Genomic DNA, 25,015 nt, shown 5'->3' with positions numbered 1-25,015 from the left:
GACTTTGGAGCTCGGCAAACCTTGTTTGCAAACGAAGCTTAGCAATGTAATGACCCTGAGAACTCCAGCAACTCAATCTTTCCACACCTTGATTTGTTCATCTGTAGAGTGGGGTCAGTAATAGCTGTCTCAAAGTGTTCTTAGGAGAACTGAAGGAATGATGTATGAGACACACGTGTCTCATACATAGTAACTGCTCCATAAATGATAGCCATACGTACTAATATTGCAACTTCATCTTTATTATGAGCCAATAAAGTCATGGGCCTCTAAAAGCAATAGAGCACTTTAATAATAGATTAAGAACACAGATTCTGGAGCCAAAGTCCCTGGTTCCAAATTCTGGCTCTGTATCTTTCAAGCTGGGAACTTGAAACTAATTTATCTAATTAACTAATTAACTAATTTATCCCATCTGGAAAATGGAACTATATACTTCATTCCATTTAACCAGCCACCATCCTGCACATGTTCTGAGAATAGAGGGGTGGAGTCAGATTTTCCCCTACATATGGCCTGAAATGCAGTCCCTGCTGTCCCTGCAAGCCATCTCTCCCGTGGGCTGCCAATACAGAAGGCCTAAGAGTCTTTGGTCACGCTTGTCTGCCCTTAGATCTCCACCAGACCACTGGGGCCACGCACTGGGCTACTGCATCAACCCGCTTATGGGATCCCACAGGCCAGGAGGGACATGGGAGGCATGCTGGCTTTGTAAAAGCTAAGCTGAGAGGGGGTGCCTGAGTGGCTCAGTGAGTTAAGCGTCTGACTCCTGGTTTCAGGGCAGGTCATTGTGAGTTGGAGCCCCGCATTGGGCTCTGTGCTGACAGCTCAAAACTTGAAGCCTGCTTCGGATTGTGTGTCTCCCTCTCTTTCTGCCCCTCCCCTACTCACGCTCTTTCTCTCTCTCAAAAATAAATAAACATTAAAATAAAAAAAGCTAAGTTGAGAGAGAGCTACTAGGATCATCTCAGGCTCAAGTACCAAGAGAAATTGTGACATCAGTGATCCAAAACAGGAGAAGAAGCATCACTCTCACTTGGCTGTGGATGTGAATGTGCTTTCGTTTGTTAACTGTGGGTTAAAGCTGCACTGTCTAGTAAGGTACCGGCAGCAACATGTGGCTATTGGACGTGAAATGTGGCTGATACAGATGAAGATGTACTATAGGTATAAAATACACACCAGATTTCAAAGACTTTGTGCAAAAAAGTAAAATATTAATAATTTTAGGTATTCAGTTTTATTATATAAATACATATACTGTATTAATATAATTAACCACATGAGTTTCTTTTGCTTTTTTTTAAAAAAAATGTCTGTTTCTTTAGAGAGAGAGGGAGAGCATGAGCTGGGGAGGGGCAGAGAGAGAGAGAGAGAGAGAGAGAGAGAGAGAGAGAATCCCCAGTAGGCTCCACACTGTCAGCACAGAGCCCGATGTGGATCTTGAACGCACGAACCGTGAGATCATGACCTGAGCCAAAACCAAGTGTCAGATGCTTAACCAATTGAGCCACCCAGGTGGCTCAATTTTTAATGTGACTACTAAGAAATTTAAAATTACATACGGGCTTCATATCTCTGTCTCACCTTTTATCTCTGTTAGGTAGCACTCAAGCAATCTCAGTGTTCCCTCTGCTGGTTGGGGTTATAAGCCTTCGCAAACTTCAGCCGTTCCCTGCCCTGCTTCTGTCATCTGAGCCATGAGTTATTTGCTTTTGTTCTCTAAATTATTTTCTTGGGGCGCCTGAGTGGGTCAGTCAGTTAAGTGCCCAACTTTGGCTCAGGTCATGATCTCGCAGTTCGTGGGCTCGAGCCCCGTGTCCAGCTCTGTGTTCAGAGTCTGGAACCTGCCTCAGATTGTCTCTGTCTCTCTCTGCCCCTCCCCCACTTGTGCTGTGTGTGTGTCTCTCTCTCTCTCCAAAATAAACATTAAACACTTGTTTTGAATTTTTTAAATTACTTTCATAAACTTAAATACAATGTCTTTTTGAAGAAAACACTGTACCACTACTGGGTACAAAAACTCAGCAGTATTTGACATAATTAGCAGACAAACATAGAAATGAATCAATGGAAAATGAAAAGTACTGTATTCCAGCCAGGTACCATTGCTTACATGAAGGCTCGGAGCCTGGGCACAATTTTCTTTGATAAATAGGTGTTAAATATCTGTTAAATAAACATTAGTGACATGTTAGTACCCAGCTGAGGCTTTCTTCTTTATGCCTCAGACTGAAAGAGAATTGTGGAGAAAAATCGTGGAGCCCAGTGTTATTTATTTCCATGTCTGAGTTCCCACAATAATGGGTAACTCAGACTTGAGAAAGCATGGGCATGATGGAAAAACCACTCACTAAACATGTAGCTCAATGCCCTGCATTCAAATCTCAGTTACTTGTGATGGCTTGAGCACATCGCTTAACTTCCCTGAATCTGTTAAATGGGTATAATTATCTTCACCTGCTTGCAGTTATTATGAAGATCAAATGATCTTCTACGTCCTGTTAGAAACCGAAGACACTCTCCAGAAGTCAGAGGTCACTATTATTCATCCTTCAAATGAAACAATGAAATACACCTGTATGAGCGGACAAGACGTTATTCCATCCAGACACTGCTTAGCTCTTCTCTCTTCCAAGACAAGTCCCAAGCTCTGTTCTGAGCTGAGCTTCTATCTTGCTGCTTGGTTCCGTGTTTCCTGATTCACAGCTTCATGCTGGGATTCCTGAAAGCTGACTCAGCGAAGCAAATCCATTTACACAGAGGGTGTGGGTGACTCCGACTGCCCCGAGTCTGGTAGAGGCTTTCAGGGTAGGTATCAGCCACAGAATAAATAACAAAGTCATCAAAGAGGTGAAACAGATAATAATGCCATTGGAGGTGAAATCCTGAGAATGTTTGTTAATAGATAGAAATGGGAGAATTGATATGGATATTACCAATATCCAGTGGGGCTACAGGGATTGAGGGAGACAGAGACAGGTTTATCCGGTTCTAAAAGATGAGGTTTTGTCACCAAAGAGGATTCCCTCTTATGCCCCAAAGTGATCTGGGACAAGTGTCTTTAATGTATTAAATGACATTCTAGTATGAAAATGAGTTTGCTTGTAGCAAATGAGGAGAAGTGGGGGCAAGAAAACACACCCAGCAAGCAAAGTGGAAACAAACCACCCAGCCAGCATTAAGCCAGGCTGCTCCCTCTGCTGACGAGGCTGTTTGTGTAGATCACTGAACACACACTTAAAACATCCTGCAGAAACACAACCAGGTAGCCTGTCTGTGTTCTCTCGGTAAAGAGTGTCAATGTTCTTAGTTACAGAACATATTTTATAAGCCACTTAATGAACCACGGGAAAATCTACTTATCTCTCTCAGCCACAGTTTCTTCATCTGTAATAAAGGCTAATCACATCCTGTGACTACTTTTTGGGCTTTTATGGGGACCACATAGGTCCCAAGTGTGCGAGGTTTTTGGAAGCATAGAAGCACTCTAATGGCAGCCTCTCCACTCTAGGAGAATAAAGAACACAAGCAGAGTCAGCAGAAGACATCTTCCAAGGGTTAATATATGCACCATGATAACCTAGCAGTTAATGTTACAAATCTACCTCTTGAGTTTCTTCCTCTGCACACTCCGTTTCTGTTAGATCTGGGGCGGGAGCATTTGTAAACAACCGGGTTCTTGTCTGCACCATCAGAAGAAAATCCCTGCTCCAGTGCAAGGCATTTACCTCTCTCCTGATTCAGAAGAGGGTTTCGGTAGACCATTCACATGGGACTAAGTAACCGGACTGAGAAAGTTATTCCATGTTCACTTTAACTTCAGGTCTTCTGATTAGGTCATGCTAGTATTTCTTTAATATCCCTCTAACACTTGCTAATCTCCCATTTAACAAAGATCCTAGGTTCTAAAGCCTTGTGCAAACATTCCCAGCTAGAGTTTAAGGTATTTTGTTTCACTGTGGAGCACTTAGGTTTGCAATCCCCTTCTATCTATGGCAAGTCCTACTGGCTTCGCATTATAGTACACGTATAATTTCCTTCTGAGATAACCTTCTTTATGTCAAAAGGGTAATTTGCTTTAAATTAAATATTAAGCAATAACAAGACTATGTGGATAATATCAAAACTGTTTTTAGGTACTGCCAAAATGACTAAAACTCAGAGAACACCAGCTAAGGTAATTATCTCCATAAAATACACCAAAGAGCGTCTTTCCCCCCAACCTTACAGAAAGCTCACGATACACTGCAGTAATCAAGCCAGGCATTAATTATACACAAAGTATTTGACCTGTCTCTGCTTCAGTTTCCTCATAAGAAAAGCAGGGCTTTTCTAGTATGTATGTCGTAAGGTTAATGATGCCCGTAAGTGCTTAGCAGAGTGCCTGGCATGTGGGAAATGCTGGGTAAACACGGGTGACGGCAGCTGTGGTTGCGGCCCCGAAGACGACCTCTAGTTCGGGGGACAGATTCTGATGGATGCCCTGCCCCTCCCCACCATGCTCTGTGCTCAGGACGTGGCTGCATGGATCACATCAGTGGGCTCCCTGCCCTCTGGGCTCCAGCTGGGTGTGGCCAATGGGAGCCTTGGCAGGAGAAGCACAGGGTCAGGGATTTGCTCCCAGGTTTCCCGCCCTGCAAGTGGCCTCAAACTCGCGCTCAGTGCCGAAGCCAAAAACCAAAAAAGTTCAGGCTAATATATTCTTCACCCAGAATTTTTTACATAACCTCCCCCATATTCACACTTTGCTTACTTGTGGAAAATCTGGCCCGAGACTACTTTCTGAAGCCCTTTGTTGCAAAACTCTCTATTCTAATGACATTTATTATTTGGTCCAGTTATAAATCTTGATGCTGCTGTAGGGACAAATAGAACCATCTGAATTTCTGTCTGGAAGAGCCATCGATATAATCAGTCAATGTTTTAATCACATTGCCACATTGTTTTTATTTGATTTAATTATAAAATAAGGCATGTATGAAAATACATAAGCTTATATAAAAGAAAATAAATCATCTCCAATCCTACCACCGACCACTAGGTAAACTCCAATGTTATATACATAAATGTAAATATTTCAACAAAACTGAGAACATTTTGTATATTCCTTCCTTCCCTCCTTCCTTCCTTCCTTCCCTTCCTTCCCTCCCTCCTTCCTTCCCTCCCTCCTTCCTTCCCTCCCTCCTTCCTTCCCTCCCTCCTTCCTTCCCTCCCTCCTTCCTTCCCTCCCTCCTTCCTTCCCTCCTTCCCTCCTTCCTTCCTTCCCTCCTTCCTTCCTTCCCTCCTTCCTTCCTTCCCTCCTTCCTTCCTTCCCTCCTTCCTTCCTTCCTTCCCTCCCTCCCTCCTTCCTTCCCTCTCTCCTTCCTTCCCTCCCTCCTTCCCTCCCTCCTTCCCTCCCTCCTTCCCTCCCTCCTTCCCTCCCTCCTTCCCTCCCTCCTTCCTTCCCTCCCTCCTTCCTTCCCTCCCTCCCTCCCTCCTTCCTTCCTTCCTTCCTTCCTTCCTTCCTTCCCTCTCTTAATAAATACTGATGGCAACTCTTCTGCCAAGACCCAGTAATAAGCAAGGTAGACAGTCTCTGCCCTCCTGGAACTGACATCTTACTGGGAAAAACAGACAAATGAAAAACCACATTTTCACTTCTCCTGACTGTCTTATGAGACAGATACTGTTATTGTCCCATTTTACAGTGAGCTAAACTGAAGTTTCAAATTGTCTAGCAAATTGTCCAAGAACACATAGTAAGTAGCAGGGTCAGTAGTCAGCCTCCGGTCTATCTGATGACAGATTCTGAGCTGTTAACTTGTGTGAGAAATACCTTAATATGATAGGCTGATGCGTCTTTACAAAATGGTACCAGGGTAAAAGTTTGGATGTGCTCCCAAATATAACATATTTACCCTCAAGGACACAGATCCTTGACTTCATTCATGAAGCCTATATATAGAAAATGATTCATTACTATTTCATCATATTTAAATTAACCAGGACTTCCAGTGTAACTTTTGAAATTTTAGTGTACTTGCTTTAAATAAGAAGATCAATATTCCTTAAGGCAGTCATGAGGGGGGTATAGAACAATCAGGCTCACAGGTACCAGAAGCAGATGGCCAGGCTTACATTCCTGGTTCTACCACTTGCTAACTCCAGACTCTGAGCAATTTTACTTAACCCCTTAGGGCCTCCGTTTCCTCAACTGTAAAATGGGGGCAGGATTAGCATCTGTTTCACAGTGCTGTTGTCAAAATCAAATGACTTAATTCATGTAAACTTGGAATAGTGCTTCACACATAATACATGCCCCACAAATGTTAGGTATTCTTACTATTATTAAATAAGTCTAAAAGTTTTGATACTATTTTCTCCAATTTCCAAGGGAGAGGTCTTCACATGACTCTTGTTCTTGTGTCCCCATCCTCACACCCTTTTCTCAAGTCTATTTTTAATTATGATGATCAGAAATAATGACAGTTCCTGTCTCATAATTGGAAGGGCAGGGTATCTATAGCCCCTAAAAAATATGTAATATCAAGAGAGCAGAGTCCACATCTTGCATTTTTTAAATCCCTCATAAGACATTGCTCAATATCTGGCACATTACTCAAAAATTATTGTTTGGGGGGCACCTGGGTGGCTCAGTCGGTTAAGCATCCAACTTTGACTCAGGTCATGGTTCATGGTTTGTGAGTTCGAGCTCCGCATCGGGCTCTGTGCTGACAGCTCGGAGGCCGGAGCCTGCTTCAGATTCTGTGTCTCCCTCTCTCTCAGCCCCTCCCCTGCTTGTACTCTGTCTCTCTAAAATAAATAAACATTAAAAATTTTAAAAATGGTTTGAATGAATGCATCCATGAATGAATCAGGTACTAGATTGAACGTGAACCTGAATTTGTATTTGACACAATCAACCTGGCTTACTTATCCGTAACCATTTCTCCAGTTTATAATTCAGACTCAAACACTTGAGTCTCATGATTCCAAATATTCTTATTGGTTGCTGTAGATACTGTATTTGTTTGCCTGTTTATACCACCATCTCATTCCAGAAACAACTTAAGATAGCTTACAAGAATATATGAAACTCAAACTGGAATTAATCAAAAATGAGAAGGGAAAGAAAGAATGGGTATATAAAACAAGGCTGGGAATAGGGTTAAAATATCCATGCCATTAAAAACCCTGTGAGCAGGTAACAAATTAGCCCTGAATTTTCTAGAGCCAACATGAAAAGGTCAACCGGTAAGTCATATTATTTGCAACAGCCCTTGGATGAAAAGATAAGTTTCTGTGAAAATGCAGCCACTCTTAGAAGTGGACAGTCTAGAACATTGTCCACAAAAGCCACACCTAACAAATACCATCCACAATAGCATCCTTACAATGTAAGAGTTTCCCTGGTGTTGATCATGGGATCTTGATGAAAACTCCTTCAGTCATGTCATGAGAGAAAACTAACCAGAGCAAGTGAAATGTACCATGCCCTTGGGTAGGAAGGAGACACGGGGCAAGTTTTGTACTTGACAGGCTTATCATTTAGACTAAAACAGAAACCTTTCTCTTGGTATAGCAAATGTACTCTTCCTTTCCAGGTCAGGGTCTTTAGTATACTAGGTAAGCAGTATGAAATATTTTTATGTTAGTCAAATGTAAATACAGTAAATCTGAAAGACTGTCCTATATTAGAACATGGTCTGCTTAAGACATGGACAGTGACTCTGACTCCCCACCCTCTCTGAGTCAGGAGGAGGATATGAGAAACATCCCCGTCATCAGAAGCTTGGTATTGTTTCTTTAAACATTTAAACATCATCTTACATCATAGACATATTGTTTCATATGGAAAAAGAAGCCTCTTTCCCCTGTATTCATAGCAGATGGTTTTGTAAGTCAGATCTGGATTTGAATTCTGGCTCTCCCCCTTTCTATATTGTTACCTTATATCTCTGGGCCTTGATTTCCTCATCTTTAAAATGAGTATTAATGGAGGGGGGAGGGGGGAAAAATAAATGGGTGATGGGCATTGAGGAGGGCACTTGTTGGGATGTCATATGTAAGCGATGAATCACGAGAAATGGGTATTAAAAACACCGTCTAACATGGCATTTGTAAGGATAATTTTACATAAAGCCTCTTGCCCGTAAAAAGCAGTCAAAACATTATGGCTATTTATTGCCTCCACTGAACACAGTCTCAAGCATACTCTGGATGGCACGTAGATTGGTTCACTGAAAAACATGAATGAGTGAATAAATGAATATTGCTGTCTAGGAGTCTTTAACAATCAGCAAATCTCTCTGTTTGCAGCCATCCTAACACGGCGGTTACAATCATAGGCCTAGAGGTTTCATTGCCCAGGTGTGAGTGCTGACGCCATCGCTGATTATTTGTGGGTACCCCAGGCAAGCTGTCTGACCATTCCCTGTCCCAGTTTTGTCATCCGCAAATGGGATAATGATAGGAACTTCCTCACAGGGGTGTTTTAGGAACAATTAGATGAGGGTTATAAGCACTTAGCATCATTCCTGGAACAGTTCAAGCATTCAATAAATATTACTATTATTTATTTTAGACAAATATAAATATAATATCACAAAACTTTCTTTTATCTGTTTTTCAACTTCTCCCTGGTTCCATTGCTGTGGGATCTTGGAATTTCCCAAAAAGCAAGCCAAATAGTTGTATAAAGTGATCAATTTGTTTCTGGAACTCACATTTCTCTTCCTGTTTTATCTTTCTGTTTCTATAGGACTTCATCGTCACTGTAGTCTTTTCGTTTTTGTGGTTGGTGGGTTCATCAGCTTGGGCGAAAGGACTGTCTGATGTCAAGGTCGCGACGGATCCTAAGGAAGTATTGTTACTGATGTCAGCTTGCAAACAGCCGTCCAACAAATGCATGGCTGTCCACAGCCCTGTAATGTCCAGCTTAAACACTTCCGTGGTATGTTTTCATCTATGCTTTACCTCCCAAACCTTTGTTTGCCACTCAAATGAATAGGAAGAGTATCTCAGAGGTCACCTTGGAGATTTCTGCGTCCAAAATGAGGCCAGTCTAAAAGGCGATATTTCACTCCATGTGCAAGATGATCCTCTGGCCTTCAAGTCTTCTATTGTCAGAACCCATAGGCTTTAATGCTGCCAATTATGGAGTCTTAATAAGAACGCAGCAGGTATTGGCAGCTGCTGCTTGGATGACAGTCAAGTCAAAATTCTAAGCCAGAAGCAGATATAAAATTTGAACTTTAAGTCTGATGCCTGCCAGAAGTAAAAGGAATATTTGATGGCAGAGAGGTTTCCTGGGAAGAAAACATTGTTCAAGCCACACATAGCTAGAATACATCCAGTTGATTGTCTGGAGGAAAAACACTCAGACCTGATAGAATACAGGAAAGCTGCACAGTAGAAAAAATACTTATAACAATTACGGTAATTTTTTTTTTTTTTTAATCTTCTCCATGTTCCCTGTTTAATTGCCTGGTAACTTTGGAAAAGCTGAACTATATGAGTTGAACAAAGTCGAATATTTTCAAATGCATAGCTCTCACAGGAAGACAGACAATCTGACAGAGAGCAGGGCAACTAAATTGGATTCTTGTGTTATTTTAAAGAAAGAAACGGCGTGTAAGAAAGACAGAAACTATAATGGCAGCAAAGGGCAGTAGTTACTCAAGACTAGAGAACCTGGTAGTATTTGCTGAAAGAAAAACATTCTTGAGCAGCCCCTAAAAATAATTATCTTTGCTTCAAGGTTAACTTATGTTTCTACAGCTTTCTGAAATTTAGTCTGAGCAGGCATTTAAGTAGGGGACAGGGTTTCCAGGTGCTCCCTGATGCTTTGACTGTGAATCCTGCCTTGCCAAGAGAGTAAACATGGAAAGAAAGTATGTAGGAGGTCCTCGCCGTCATTTTTGCTCATTGCCGGACACACCCGCAGATAAACACTCGAATACTTGGAGGCGTGTGTTGAAATAGACTCTCCTGCTTCCGTAGCGTGTTTCTAGGCAGGGCGGAATGAATGTTATTATAATCTTGATCTCAAAACCTAAGAGAACAAGAGAAAATCATCCAGTACGTTTGTTGGTTTAATAATCAATGTAATACATTATGATGTCCTACAGGGTCTATTTAATTCTACCTTTGCTGTCTCTAGTAAGTTTTAGACTAGGCGATGGGAATTTTGAATGAGAAACCATGTGACGTGTCTCCTAAAATCAAAAAGAGGTATTTGCCTTTCTCTACCTGACTGATGTCACGTAGCATAACCCCCTGCAGGCCCATCCATGTTGTGTGTCAACTATACTCAGATAAAAAAAAAAAAAAAAAATCCACGAAATTAGACACATAGTTACATATATAATTTTAAATAAAATATGGAATTAAAAAAATTTTTTTAAATCAAAAAGAGAAATGGATGGAAACCAGACAGCATGTCATGGGAGAAAGGACAGGTCTGCTGCTGTTACTGTTATGGATCTACACCAGTTAAAGGTCCTCCAGTTCCTGTGACAGAAAATTCACTTCAAACCGGCCAAAGCAAAATAATCCGCCTATCCCTAAATTCCGTTCTCTGGACCCCACTTATGGGCATTCAACGTCCGTATGTGCTGGAGTGTTTGGGTTGCAAGTAACAGAAACTGACTCTGACTAACCTCATCAGGAAAAAAAAAAAATCTTTGGAAGGATATTAAGTAGCTCAGAAAATTGATGAAATCTGATGAAACAGGCTGTTAAAAAAGCAGCATCTAGAGCAGGACCAAGGTTCTCAATGTCAGATACCAAAGAATTTTGTATCTGACTTGCATTACTCTGCTCCTGAGTTAAAGTTCCACCACAGAGCTCAAGCCACTTGACTGCATCGGGGTTTACAAGGGAAACAAAATTTCTATTAGCAAAAGCAGAGGGAAAGAATGTTAATCTGCCAGAACACAGCAATTTTTTTTTTCATTACAAACTCGTTTGGCTTCAAATCCTATTGAGCTAGCTTTTCACAAGAGGTAAAAGTAATTGGAAAAATACTAGCACTGTGTCTACCAAGGGCAGAACCCAGGACCAGGAATTATCAGGAAGCTGGACAGTTTACATTCTTCATCTCGCATCTCTCTCTTTCTGAATGCCTGTGACATTATTGTCTCTTTTCGGATGCATTTGTCTTTCTTTTTCCTGTTGTCTCAAGAGAAGATAGCCACCCCCCAGTTTCTGAGATTATATTTCTTCTTAAAGAAACATCTTGGGCTGAACTAAAATCACTCAGGTCTAATCCCAAATTCCGGGCAGAGAGCATCTCATTAGCTCATCTTGGGCCACATGTCCACCTTGGCTCAGGGTTTGCAGAATCCTGCAGAAGAAATATGGCTCACAGAACCAAACCACCTTGCCTACTAAGCAAGTGCAGGCTTTGGAGAAGGAGTCAGACACACCCATAGGAGTGACCTCTACAAGTAAGTGGTTCAACAATAGCAGTGATATTTCTACCTGGGTAACAAATTTACTTTCTCCAAAGCATCTTGGCATCTATGATTTCACACCAACACAAATAGGCAGGGGAGCTATCCAGACATTACAAATGCAGGTAGGTGCCGTGAAAGGATTTGCTCGCGGCTTCTCAAGTAGTGACAGCAATGCCAGAGTAGAGCCAAATTCTGTTAATGCTGCCGCCACTCGAAATGGTTCAGGGCACAGTTGTGGAGTCCGTCTGCCTGGGTTTGAATCCTGGCTCCACGACTCAATAATTGACTGCTCTTGGACAAATGCACTAAGGTCCCTAAACCTTAGTTTCATTATCTGTAAAATGGGGCTATTATTGAACAGACCTCACAAGACCATTGATTCAATGATATAATATGTTATAAGTCCTCTCAGCACAGTGCCCAGCATATGGCACGTGTTCGATAAGTGTCGACCGAAAAGCTGCCTCGTAAATGCATTCATTTTCCTAAATGTCATGTAGTGGTTAGAGCCCAAAGAAGAGGGTAGGAGGAAAGAATGTGTTTTTCTCTCTCAACTTCTCTTTCCAAGGTTCTCTGAGCCTAACTATCCTATTCACAATTTCTACTTCTGCTTCTCCAGCTTCATTATAGGCAATCTTGACACGTCTTCTTGGCCAATCTAGATTTCACCTCCTCATTCTTCCTCCTGCTATGCACGGTGGCTTGCAGTCTCTCCTTCTGTTGCCTCCACATCTGAGCTTGGATCAAAATCCTTACTCTAACTTCAGCTGCAACAAAATGGCAAGAGAAGAGTCAAGGGCCCACGTGCCAGCCAGGAGTCTGCAATACCTGTGTGATGACAGCGGGATAAGACGTGCCTGCTTCTGAAACACGCCCATGGGGATGCCTTGTTTGTGTACTCACTTTTAAGTCGCATGCCCCTGATGGCTAGGTTCTTCTTGAGCATCCTTTTTCTAGAAGCCAAGTAGCAGCCAGCAAAAGGGAGAAACCGAGCAAGGGGAAACATAAAATTAGAGCTCTGGGCAGAGCCATCCCTTGATATCTGAGAAGATTCCTTGATAATCTTTTCTACTCCTACATTGACATACACTTACAAAGATACCGTTTAATCGATATCTCCCCTTTGGTGGAAAATATCCTAGCTATTGTACACATCGATAAAAAAGGTCCTGCATGTGAATTAGAGTTTTGTCCGTGATTACCGAATTCATTTTGGTCACACAACTATTATACTGGAGTACCTTCATTATGTCTTGTATCTCCCATCAGCAAGGAGCCTGGAGCATGGCATAAGATAATGTTAAATAAGTATCAGCTAACATTAAAGGAAGAAGAGAGAGTGGAAGAAGAGAGAAGGAAGAAGGGGGGTTGGCCGAGATAAACCAGTCTTTTAGATCAGGCGAGGGCCTACAGAGACTGCTTTGGCTGCCGATGTCCCTCAAGAGTACGGCCTTGCCATCAAAGTCCCATTTCAGTTTATGCTGCAGCAAAAGGGCCAAGCGAATACAGTTCATGGAAATTTTTGAGAAAGTATTCAGAACACTGCTTACCAGGCAGGAAGCATCTTCGAATGTGTCTAGCACCGTCTAGCTGCATTATACACATTCTCTTGAATCCTCACACTGTCACCCGAGGAACGAATAGCCTTCATTCCACATTAGGAAAACAAAATAATAAGTTGAGGTCCAGAGGCTAACTGCCTTGTCCAAAGTCACGGAGCAGGAAAGTGCAGTTGAAGCCAGTGTGATTTCAAAACCCGCAGGATGAGTCCAAAGGTGACATTCAGGTAATGTGTCCTGATCCACCTGCTGCTAAAATTCTGAAATACTTTGGTAAATAGCCCCTGCTCCAGGTCCCCAAGGCGCCTCATCTTGACTTCACTGGCCCCCTCACCCCCACCTGCAGGGCACTTGGGACCCCCCTACCATCCAGCAACCGAGGATAGATGCTGGCCCAGCACCCTATAATCCAGAGCTGTGGCGGTGGCCCAAGTCCAATTTGAATGGCGATTGTTGAGCTGGAGTGGTTATTAAATATGCTTTAATGCCATCACAGCTTTATCTCATGCTGTTGTCTATCTCCGGTAGGGGGCTGTTACAACTGACTGCTTCTGGTTAATTCCCAGGTCAACCAATGTGCCCTGGGAAAGGTGGCAGAAGAGCTGTTCTCTTCGAGGCTCTGGCACGAGCGAACAGCTCTGCTTCCATCAGACAGGCAGGGTCTGGGGAGGCTACACCTGGTCCTCTGACTCGCCAACAACACCCTTTTGGAGAGTAAGAGGAATCTCCGTAAGAAAGCCTCACATCCAGTTCTTGGGAGAATACCTCATACCTCTCAAGCCCGTATTGCATTGAGAGTCTGGTTTCAACATTCATTTCTGGATGTGAGAGGCACAGAAAGTACAACTCTTCGAAGTCATAACCTCTGTGTACCCTCTCATTCATGTGCTTATCTGCACACCACCTGCACGATTGCTTATGCCATACTTTTTAAGTTGACTCATTTTTTTATATCATTACAAAAACTGGAAGAGTAGTCTCTCTAGCCATGAAGTGAAGGTAACCTTATAAATTAACGCACTATTATTAAAATCAAAGTTCTCAACTCTGTAGCCCCTGAAGACTTCTTACAGACAATGAGGAACACCTCACTTGGGGAGACAATAAGCTTAAGTAGGGGCTCAGACCATGGAGTCAGACAGAACAGGGCTTGACCCTCGTCTACTACTTACCAAGTCATGTGACCTGGAACAAGATTCTTATCCTGGACCTCAGTTTCCACATCTTTAATACAGGTATAATAATAATACCTTCTTCTCAGACAGAATGAATGGATTGCCCTTTCCACAGTGCCTAACGTGTAGTAAGCATTCAGTAAAAGTCAGATATTCTCTGGCTAAAATTGACAACCCAGGCAACAACAGATGTTGGCGAGGATGCAGAGAAGGAGGATCTCTTCTGCACTGCTGTTGGGAATGCAAACTGGTGCCGCCACTCTGGAAAACAGTATGGAGGTTCCTCAAAAAATTAAAAATAGAACTAGCCTATGACCCAGCAATTGCACTACTAGGTATTTATCCAAGGGATACAGGTGTGCTGTTTTGAAGGGGCACATGTACCCCAATGTTTACGGCAGACCTATCTACAATAGCCAAAGTATGGAAAGAGCCCAATGTCCATCGATGGATCAATGGATAAGAAGATGTGGCATATATATATAATGGAGTATTAACTCGGAAATCAAAAAGAATGAAATCTTGCCATTTGCAACTACGTGGATGGAACCAGAGGGTATTATGCTAAACAAAATTAGAGAAAGTCAAATATCGTATGACTTCACTCATAGGAGGAATTTAAGGTACAAGACAGATGAACATAAGGAAAGGGGAGCAAAAATAATGTAAAAACAAGGAGGGAGACAAAACATAAGAGACTCTTAAATATAGAGAACAAACTGAGGGTTGTGGGAGGGGGGTGGGCTTCATGGGTAAGGGGCATTAGGAAGACACTTGCTGGGATGAGCATTGGGTGTTATACATAGGGAATGAATCACTGGATTCTACTTATGATATCATTGCACTATATACTAACTTGGATGCAAATAAATAAATAAATGTTAAATATTCTAAATGAAACAGCGGTTCCAAATGAAAAATTGAAAGAGATCTCAATGTTGAATAAAAAGTAGCCGTATGTATTATGAAGGATTTTCTGAAATTGAGATTTTTCTTGTGTTTCCATCTATCAACTCATTTGCTCTGATTCTCCTTTCAGGTCTTTGGGTTCTTGAACTTTATCCTCTGGGCTGGAAACATCTGGTTTGTTTTCAAGGAGACCGGCTGGCATTCCTCGGGACAGAGATATCTTTCAGACCCAATGGAAAAGCACTCGAGTAGCTATAACCAAGGCGGGTACAACCAAGACAGCTATGGGTCAAGCGGCGGGTACAGCCAGCAGGCGAGTATGGGGCCATCCTCAGATGAGTTTGGCCAACAGTCCAGTGGCCCCGCTTCTTTTACCAATCAGATTTAACAGGTAGTCTTCTGGCGATAGCCTCACCACCTTCCATTTTAGTTGCAGAAGAGTTTTTTAGGAGTTTCAATCAATTATTAATGCAGAGGGTGTTGAATGTAAATCAGAGATCTGTAGTCCTCATTAAGGCAGAAAGGCCTGGGTCGTGATAAATGGTACTTAGAGAGGAGACGGCATGAGGAGATGCATTATTCATCATAGATGCCTAATTGGAGAGTACCTTATTACATACACAGATACTTGTATGGTCGTTTTGTAGGTGTGTGGAGATAATGAAAGCATTTGGAAGCTTACAGTCTCTAGTATGTAATATGCATAAAGTAAATTCTATACCCCTGAGTTTTCCTATGCGTTTTGATGCGAAAGATGTTTTAATGATTTCTATAAGACAATTTGGTGTATCACACATGCATGTGTTATTGTGTTTAGTTGCAGACATTGTAGGACTGTGAGTCTCTTAAGTATTTGTTTCAGACAGTTGCTCTGTATTTTTTTTTTTTTTTACTTAATGAACAGTGCTCATAAGGTTTAGTGCATGAATATGCGTTTTCTCACAAAATGAACATTTGAAGTGTATTTATGAAAATTTTCCAGTTTGCACCATGAATTTGTTAAATGGACGTTTAAAGAAATATATTCATTACTTTGTATACTTGCAAATCTGTCTTTGGCTTTACCCAATTCTGACTGCACCGTAACTAGGTTTGGGATTTTTTTTCCCTATTAGTCAATATTCAGTGTTATATATGGTAACTGCCCAATACTTATTCTATCTAGTTAGCTAAATATTTACATTCTCGTAACTTTCTATGATGTTTTGTGGCTCTTATCCTATGGACCATAAACAATAGGCCCAATAACCGTTTGTGTTTATGGAGTGCTGTTTTCTTAGAGTAACAGAGATGCAGATATCAGATACCATAGTCGAGAAGCTTTTGTGCTAATGTATTAATTTATAAAGGATGTTCTGTAGAACCTACACTAGCAGCCAAACTTTTAAATCCTATTTGTAAAGCTAATATGTTCCTTGATCCAATTATTAGAAATTCTCAAGTCACAGCTTAACTTACCAATTACTAATTCCGATTTGAATCATAAATTAGAAATGACTTCCATGAGCAACTCTGATCCCAGAGATAGTTCTCATGAAATATTCCTCAGAATTTTTTCATTATCAAGAAAACGCCAGTCTTCCCTTCTTTGTTTTGACTCAATTGGAACATCAAGGCCTAACAGCGAGGGCAAACTGTGCATCCGTATTTCCAGATAAAAGTTGTTATCGATGTATAAACTCTGTGTGATCTGTGATGTTGGAAGCATTTTAGCACAAACCAGCTGTGGTTCTTAGATGATATCTGTAACCGGTTTCTGGATCCTGTTGGATAAATACTGTATTGTGATATCTATTTGACCTTAATAAAGTTATTGCTTACAGTGCTGGCTGGAGAGAGCAGAATTACAATAGAATCTGGTTAGCTTTAACAATGGAAGAATAAGTTATAAATGCACGGTGTTTCCACGCTCTCCCCATGCCCTTGTTTCCAAGCCTAGGGCTGCTCATTCATTGATTCTCTCATTTTAGGACGCCGTCTGCACCCACTGCTATGCAAGGCACTGGGGCTATGGGAGCGAGATAAAACAGAAACGTGCCTCACCTTGAGAAGCTCACACTCTAGGAGGAGAGGCAGACATTAAAATAAGCACACGCCACTTAGGCTGCGTGCAGCAAAGAGAGGCAGAGGATTCCACGAGAACATTTATCAGAGGGGCTTGAGCTAGTTAGAGGGAGGTCAAAGGTGCTTCAGACCTGAGGACTGCACCAGGTTTCCCAGGGACGGAATGGGAGGGAGAGAATCCCAGGCAGAGAGCAGCCTTGTAAAGCTCGGATGGTGGGAGGCAGGATGGATACGTCTGGTTGCCAGAGTGCAATGAGCGAGGAGGCCTCTCTGAGTCGAGGGCCGCTGGTGCCCTGCTAGGCAGCCGTGATTGGGATTTCTGTCTTTATCCCCAAGAGGCTAAGGGAGCTCACTAGTGGATTTTAAGCAGAGGAGGGACGCGATGAGATCAGCATTTTGGAAAGATCTCCGTGGCTGCAGGGTAGAGTGTAGACTTAAGGACAGCCTGGGCAGAGGAGGTGGCCTTGACCGCTAACATCTACACGGCAGCGGGCTGGGCTTGGGACGGTGAGGGGCAGGGGGAGGGGGGACCTGGCACGAGGCACCCCATTCACCTCTCATTTCCCGGGACACGGCTGGATGTGACCGCTTCCTTCAGCGCTCTCCAGGAGGAGAGAGTGGCCTCTGCTTCATATACCGTTGTGAACTCTCTGATGCGGAGAAACTCGCATAACCGGCACTTCTCTTCACCGGCCTTAGCAGCTCCAGAGGGCCCTGGGGCCCTGATCCATGGAACGCACTGCCTGTCCTGGTGGAGACAGAGACGAGCTTCCACGGTCCGCTGCAGATTCACAATGAGATGCTCCTGTAATCCGACAGGGATTTCACTAAGCTGGTTTTATTCCTTCTGGTTTCAAGAAGAAAAGCAGTAGACCTGGCCTTTAAAAAGGGGAGCAATCAGGGCAGCAGGAGAGCCTAGTTCTCTGTGTCCACCAGACCTAACTTGGAAGTGAAGCTTCGCTCCTCCTGGATGTATTTCGGGGTAGGAAGGTGAAGTCATAACCTTCTTTCCTTGGAAGGAGGGAAGGCATCCAAGTGGAACAAACAGGTGGGTTCTGCGATCCCACTTGCCTGGGTGAAACTCCCCCCCTGTGCTGCCATTTCTTTGAGTCTCTTATTTCTTCCACTGATCCCCTCTCCAAAGCCCTGGGACTTTTCTGAAGCCACAGCCTAAGACAAACACGGCCTGGAAATGTAGGGGAGTTAACACCCCAGGGACTATCCTCAATCACTGCGGGGATGTGGGCAAGTCAATCAATGCCTTTGGCAAGACACTTAACTTCTCATTCATTCACCTGCCCTCTTTCTCTGTGATGGGGATAATGGTAACGTCTGTCTCATAGGATGGTATCGGGATGAGAAAGGTTAAGGCATGTAAAGGCATGAGAACACCCAAGAGACGCTGAGTTTGGAAGCACAGGAGGGTGATTCCAGGAGGCAAGAGTGAGGGGGTAAGGGGAGGAGAGAGACGGGGAAGGAGAGAAAACGGACAGGATTCCTGAGTCGCGTTCAGGGTGGCTCCAGCGGTTTTCCATCAGGGGAAAGAAGCTGGAGTATTTATCTACCAACCCCCAGGCCCCACTGGGTGAGAGCCCACATGGGGTGGTAATTTTCCCTCCTCTCCCGGTTGCGCTGGCCTACAGATTGAGCAGGCTCCTGTGACTTCAGAGAAACCAGCCTCAAAAGTGTTCGGTGACAGGCTGGGATGGGAGGAGGTGAAGGAGCACAGGGGTCGCCACCACCCTCTCTTCCCCCCACCCCCAGGGAAGCCTTGAGGAGGGATAAAGGGGAGAGTTGAAAGGTGCACGCGTGAAGCGGATCACTGTCAGCATGAGCAGTAACTACCCTTCCCAGCTGTGGCTGAAATTCGAGGCCGGCCAAGGGGAGCTACCTAGGGCATTGAAATCACCTTCTGCTGTAATCAGTCTGTAAAATGGCGATGCAGATAATCCGACCTGATAGGACAGTGACCTGGTCGTATGTAGAAAAGGTCGATGGACTGTTCAACGCTCTACAAGTGGTAGCTGACTACTCAATGTTGAGGTCTAACCCTGGTCCACACTTAAAAAGCCTGAGTGTTTACAAGTCAAACTTCTAATTGTACTGAGATGAGCAAAATATAGCTCCTGGTATCTTTGAGCCCATACTCAAGGTTCAAAGACTCCACTAATGGACAAGTGAGCAAACCAAATACGTAAGACTAACCGTTGATTCGTGCTATGTAGGGAAGAAATGAGGCACAAGGGTGGGGAGAAGTGGAATACGGTGGTCAGTGAAAGCCTCTCTGAGAAGGTGTCGTCTAAGCTGAGACATGCAGAATGGGAAGGCATCGGATATGGGGAGAACAGGTCAGGCAGAGAGGAGAGCACATCCAAGGACCTCGGAGAGGAGACCGCCAAGCATCTTTGAAGAAATGAATGACAAGAGTAAAGCTGGTGGAGCTGGGACACATAAGGGGAGGGTGATGAGATGAGACTGCAGAGTCTGGAAGAGCCAGACCACAAAGCACGGTGAGGACATAGGAAACAGACTTTATTCGAAGTGAAGTAGGAAGCCGCTAGGCAGATAAGCAGAGTAATGACGTGATTCAACTTTCGGTTTGAAAAGATCCCTCTCTTGGGGCGCCTGGGTGTCTCAGTTAAGCATCCGACTTCGGCTCAGGTCATGATCTTGCAGTCTGTGAGTTCGAGCCCCACATCAAGCTCTGTGCTGACAGCTCAGAGCCTGGAGCCCGCTTCGGATTCTGTGTCTCCCTCTCTCTCTTCCCCTCCCCCACTCTCTCTCTCTCTCTCTCTCTCTCTCTCTCACACACACACACAAATAATAAACGTTAAAAAAAATTAACAAAAAAAAAGGAAAAGATCCCTCTCTCAACTTCCTGGCTTTGATACAGTGCTGCAGCAATAGAGGATGTCAGCATTGGGGGTAAGCTGAATAAAAGGCTCATGGGACTCTGTATTATTTTTGCAATTTCCTGTCAGTGAGGATGCCGAGAATGGATGAATTAATTCATCCATTGATTCAATAGCTATTTATGAGTACCTACCATGTGCCAAGCTCCGCTTTAAATTGCTGAGGATTCAGATTTGAAGAAGACAGACATTATGTCTCTGCTTATGGATCTTACAGCCTGGTTGTTTGACAATAGCTTAAGCCGGTTCCTAGGTCTGCAGAACTGGGATGGGGAAATCTTCAATCCTGACAGAAGAATCAGAAGTCTTCACTGAACCTGGAACACTTGTAGTTTGATGTCCAAAGGTCATAACTATAATTTCGTTTGACCCAGTGAAAAGGTGGATGCCTTGTAGCCATGTTCCCCAGAGAAGTAGACCCTGAGGCAAGAATTCAACTACAAGTAGAGGATTGGGAAAAGGAAGGAAAGAAGGGAGGCAAGCCAACTGATCTTGCATTCTGGAAGAGGGCAGAGCTGTGGGCCCCCGGGGCTCAATCCCCCTGGAGAACAGGAGGTGAAAAGCAGCACCGTGTTCACACTTAGTCCCGCCAGCGGGCAAAGGAGGCGTGAGACGGACCCACCAACTCCTGCCAGTCGCTGAACAGTGACTTTGGCAGGGTGAGGATTCCCCAGCACTTTCAGACCACCCTGTGCATGGGGGACGTGGCTACAGCGGATACAGAGCTTCGGGCAGGGTAGCAGGTGCTGGCATTGGTGCCAGGGTAGCAGGAGCCATTGGTGCCGGGTGTGTGCAGTGCTGAGTTCCAGGAGGTGGAACCATGGGTGTCCATGGGTGGGCCATCGACAGTGTCTGCCACACCGAGGTTTGGCTACAGGAAGGAGCTTCACCAACTCAATGCCAGGAGAAGACTAGAACAAGTCCTTCTCCTTTTAATCCTAAGAGATTTTTTTCCTTTTAACTCCCCAGTCTACCTAGCATATAAATATGACTTAAACCTGAATATGCCATGGGATATTGTCTAGCTGCCCAAAGACAACAATTTTAATAACGACTAACATTTTTTGTGTGCACGTATAGCGCACCAGCCACTGAGCTAAGCACTCGGCAATTTAACCCCAAAAGCACTGAGAGGTGCTAGTATTACTCCTATACGAGGTTAGAAAACCAAAGTTCAGAGAATTGAGATGATGACAAAATCCTTGTTGTCACTGTCACTACTAAAAATAGCTCTTAACTGCTAATATCTCCTGAGCCTCCAATCTGCACAGAGAACTGTGCTGTTCACTTTATATCCATTTCCCTATTTCACGCTCGCAGGAAATGCAAGATAAAATACTATCTTCACACCCATTGAGCAGATGAGGAAAGTGAGATTAGTCAAGGTTAGGTGACCTATAGCTCAAGGTCCCTGAGCTGGAACTAGGCAGATCCCAATTTTCAAGGCCAGGTCTCTTTGTGTCCAAAACGCCTTGGTCTAAACCACCTTGCTAGACCCCAACGGTGCCGCCCCACTGTTATACTGCATTTTAAGCCAAAAGTGCTTTGTCCCAGTGGGGCACATTCAACAAAGACCCAGACCATCAAGTGCTTCACTTGACCTTCCATAGGGATGCTGAGTCCCTAAGAGTTGCAAGCATAGCTTTTGTCACAATCATTTGCCAACGTGAATAGAATCAGACCCAATTCACTGAACAAGTTGATTAAGTCGTTAAGGTCGCTAAGGGTCCGGCTGAACTAAGAATGATTTCTTAACATGCTCACCTCAGAGTCTGAGGCTTTGCTGGGTTTTACGGCTCGGCTGAATGCCCCTTAGAACCTGCTGGAAGCAAGTACTTCCAGGAGTGGCCCTGGCTCCGGACCTCCATGCACAATGTACAGTGGACATTAAAAGGCCGAGATGAAAATGGAAGGAAGACTTCCTGAAAGTAGAAATATTTTAAGTCTAGTTGAGCAGTTTCACTTAAAGCACAGGTGTCCCGGTTGATCAAACATAACCCTCGAAGGAGGTTGTAACAAATCTGATAGGTTTCCTGGTGGCTGAGAAAGGGTTTGTCTTTGAGCCTCTGCTCCTTTATTCATATTTTTTTTTAATGCTTTTATTTATTTTTGAGACAGAAAGAGACAGAGCATGAGCAGGGGAGGAGCAGAGAGAGGGGGAGACACAGAATCTGAAGCGGGGTCCAGGCTCTGAACTGGCAGCACAGAGCCCGATGTGGGGCCTGAACTCACGGACTGCGAGATCATGACCTGAGCTGAAGTCGGACGCTTAACCGACTGAGCCACCCAGGTGCCCCTCCTTTATTCATATTTTAATTGTCTGCCCTCTTGCAGCCCAGAAGGGTCTAATTGGCTTGTGCTGTGAACTGAAGACACTGACACATATGACCTTAAAGTCATCTCCCTACTTACCAGAAACAATCTCCCGTGACACATTACTTGTTTTCACGCCACTTTGGGGAATACACACAAAAAAAGTAAAATGCAAACTCAACAGGCTTTCTTACTTAAAACGTTTTCCCTTATTTTCTGTGAATTGACATTTCTTTCTCCTGGATATTTTCTCCTCTGGTCTCTTCTGACAGTTGAGTCTATTCTGATTGATCCCCACTGTCACGTTACTTCTAGAATTTGTACATTCTCTCTATAGCTTACACATCGCCCCAAGCATCGTTGCCCTTTTTACAAGTCCTTTGTTAATCTTTCTGTCTCAAAGCTCCTAGACCCTCTTAAAATTTCACATTTATTAATGATATATGGTTCCATGGAACTTAGCGTGGAGCCACATGCCTTCATGAGGAGTGCATTTTTCAATACAGACAATTGCTCAGAGGGGACCTGAGGCCCAGATCTATGTCGTGGGAGCAGAGACCTAGGTAGCATCTTCATTGGTTTTATCAAAATGCAAATTGAGGGGCGCCTGGGTGGCGCAGTCGGTTAAGCGTCCGACTTCAGCCAGGTCACGATCTCGCGGTCCGTGAGTTCGAGCCCCGCGTCAGGCTCTGGGCTGATGGCTCAGAGCCTGGAGCCTGTTTCCGATTCTGTGTCTCCCTCTCTCTCTGCCCCTCCCCCGTTCATGCTCTGTCTCTCTCTGTCCCAAAAATAAATAAACGTTGAAAAAAAAATTAAAAAAAGAAAAAATGCAAATTGATCCTGTAAATCCTAGCAGCAGAGTGTAAACATAGTCTTGTAGTAAATCTGGATTCCATCATTGGGACCAGCCTGTGTGATCCTGTAAAAGTGCCTCAATCTCTCACTGAGAGATTGAGTCTCTGAGCCCCAGACTCCTCATCCACATAATGGGAGAGCCTGGTCTCTGCCTCTGACTGCTGAACCTAATTACCACAAACTTGGTGGTTCCACACAAATTTATTATCTTAAAGTTCTGTAGGATAGAAATCCAACATAGATCTCACTGGGCTAAAATCAAGGAGTTGGCAGAGCTGTTCCCTTCTGGAGCCTCTAGGGGAGAATCCATTTTCTTGTCTTTTCCATCTTTTAGAAGCCACCTACGTTCCATGGCTCCTGGCCCTTTTACTCCATCTTCAAAGCCAACAACAGCAGGTCATGGGGCATCGCGCCGACCTCCTCTTTCGTCTCTCTTCCACTTTTAAGAATCTTTGTGATTTCTTCCATCTCTCTTCCACTTTTAAGAATCTTTGTGATTTCTTCTAGCCAATCTGGATAAACCAGAAAAATCTCCTGACTTTAAGGTCAACTGATTAGCAACCTTGTTTTCGTCGGCAACCTTTGCCATGTAACCTAAGGTATCCATAGTTTCCTAGGATTAGGGTATCTGCAGGCTCTCGGCATTTGGGGGTGAGGGACATTATTCTGCCTATCGTACTATCCCCCTATTAGGTAAGTCACTTTCCTAGCAGATTTGCCTCGTCAGAGTGCTCAGTAGCTGATAACAATAATAAAATGGAGAGTTGTTTCAATCACTAGCACTAACTTTTGTGAGAAAATGCCCAGCCTGTAACACGAATGTGTGGCAACTGATGGGTTTTCCGTGTTCTTATTTGAGACACCAGCTTTGACAATCCCCAGTCACGTGGCCAGTGTTTATGACATTCCTTGCTGAAGTGCTCTAGTAAATTAAAATACAGTGTTTACTGATGGGATCCTGGATGTTTCAAACATCCCTTCAGTCCAACACGTGGCTGGAGGAACAGCTGGGGAAACACAGTTCTTCCCTCAATGTCCTTATAGTCCAATGGGAGAGATTACAGATTATCTGAACTTGTGTTATGTATTCATTTATTTATTTGTCCTTCATCTGTCTCCCACTTGAATATAAATTCCATGAAGGGCCGGGACTTTACTAAAACGTACACACCTGTATTCTCAGCACCTGGAGGAATGCCTGGAATATACCAGGTACTTGATGAATATATGTTGAACAAAGTCAACGCAATACGTTATACACGCTATTGTGTTTTTCATAAAATTTGCAAACTAGGCGATGTAACATTTTTGACAACCAGAGAGAGGAAAAAGAAACCTTTCTCCTATAAAAAGCTTCCAATATATTTACAAACAGCTCACCGTGCGCCCACACAGAAAGCTCCCTGCCCTGCAGGGCCTGCAGACCTTGGACCTCACTGGCTCCTCTCAGTGTACTCTTTCTTACCCTTACCACCCTGGTTGGCAAACCTCACCTCCCCAGGTCACGATACACTAGTCACCTGAAACCCATACCTGTGCATTATGTTAAGGACTGTCATCGTACCCACCCTCCCCCGGTACACCCCCCAGACCCCCAATAAAGAATAAATAAGCTAATTCCATTTTAGGGGCAGTGAAAGATCTGGTGAATTTGTGACTGTGGGGAAACAGGTTCTACTTACATAAGTGGGTTAGAACGGGATCACGAGTAACTTGTTACATCACCTGCAGGAAATTACCTTCCATCTGACGCCAGTATACTGTTGTGCCTTGATCACAAACTCCAC

At 43.7% G+C, this 25,015-nt stretch overlaps 1 protein-coding gene across 2 annotated transcripts in view; it reads left to right on the top strand.

The window, feature by feature from the left end:
- Positions 1–16,906, top strand: part of SYNPR (synaptoporin) — a 320,562-nt gene extending 303,656 nt beyond the window's left edge. For both annotated transcript variants that reach the window (XM_086697696.1, XM_086697697.1), the window contains 2 exons: positions 8,744–8,935; positions 15,215–16,906. In XM_086697696.1, coding sequence (XP_086553822.1) covers positions 8,744–8,935; positions 15,215–15,472 — 450 coding nt within the window. In that variant the 3' untranslated portion in view covers positions 15,473–16,906. The remainder of the gene's footprint in view (positions 1–8,743; positions 8,936–15,214) is intronic.
- The last annotated feature ends 8,109 nt before the right edge of the window (positions 16,907–25,015 follow it).

Source organism: Puma concolor, chromosome A2 (assembly GCF_028749965.1).
Source record: "Puma concolor isolate L17-30 chromosome A2, mPumCon1.1.hap2, whole genome shotgun sequence".
NCBI classification, from domain to species: domain Eukaryota; kingdom Metazoa; phylum Chordata; class Mammalia; order Carnivora; family Felidae; genus Puma; species Puma concolor.
Note: the sequence above shows the minus strand (reverse complement) of the source record. Positions and strands in the feature narration are given on the sequence as shown.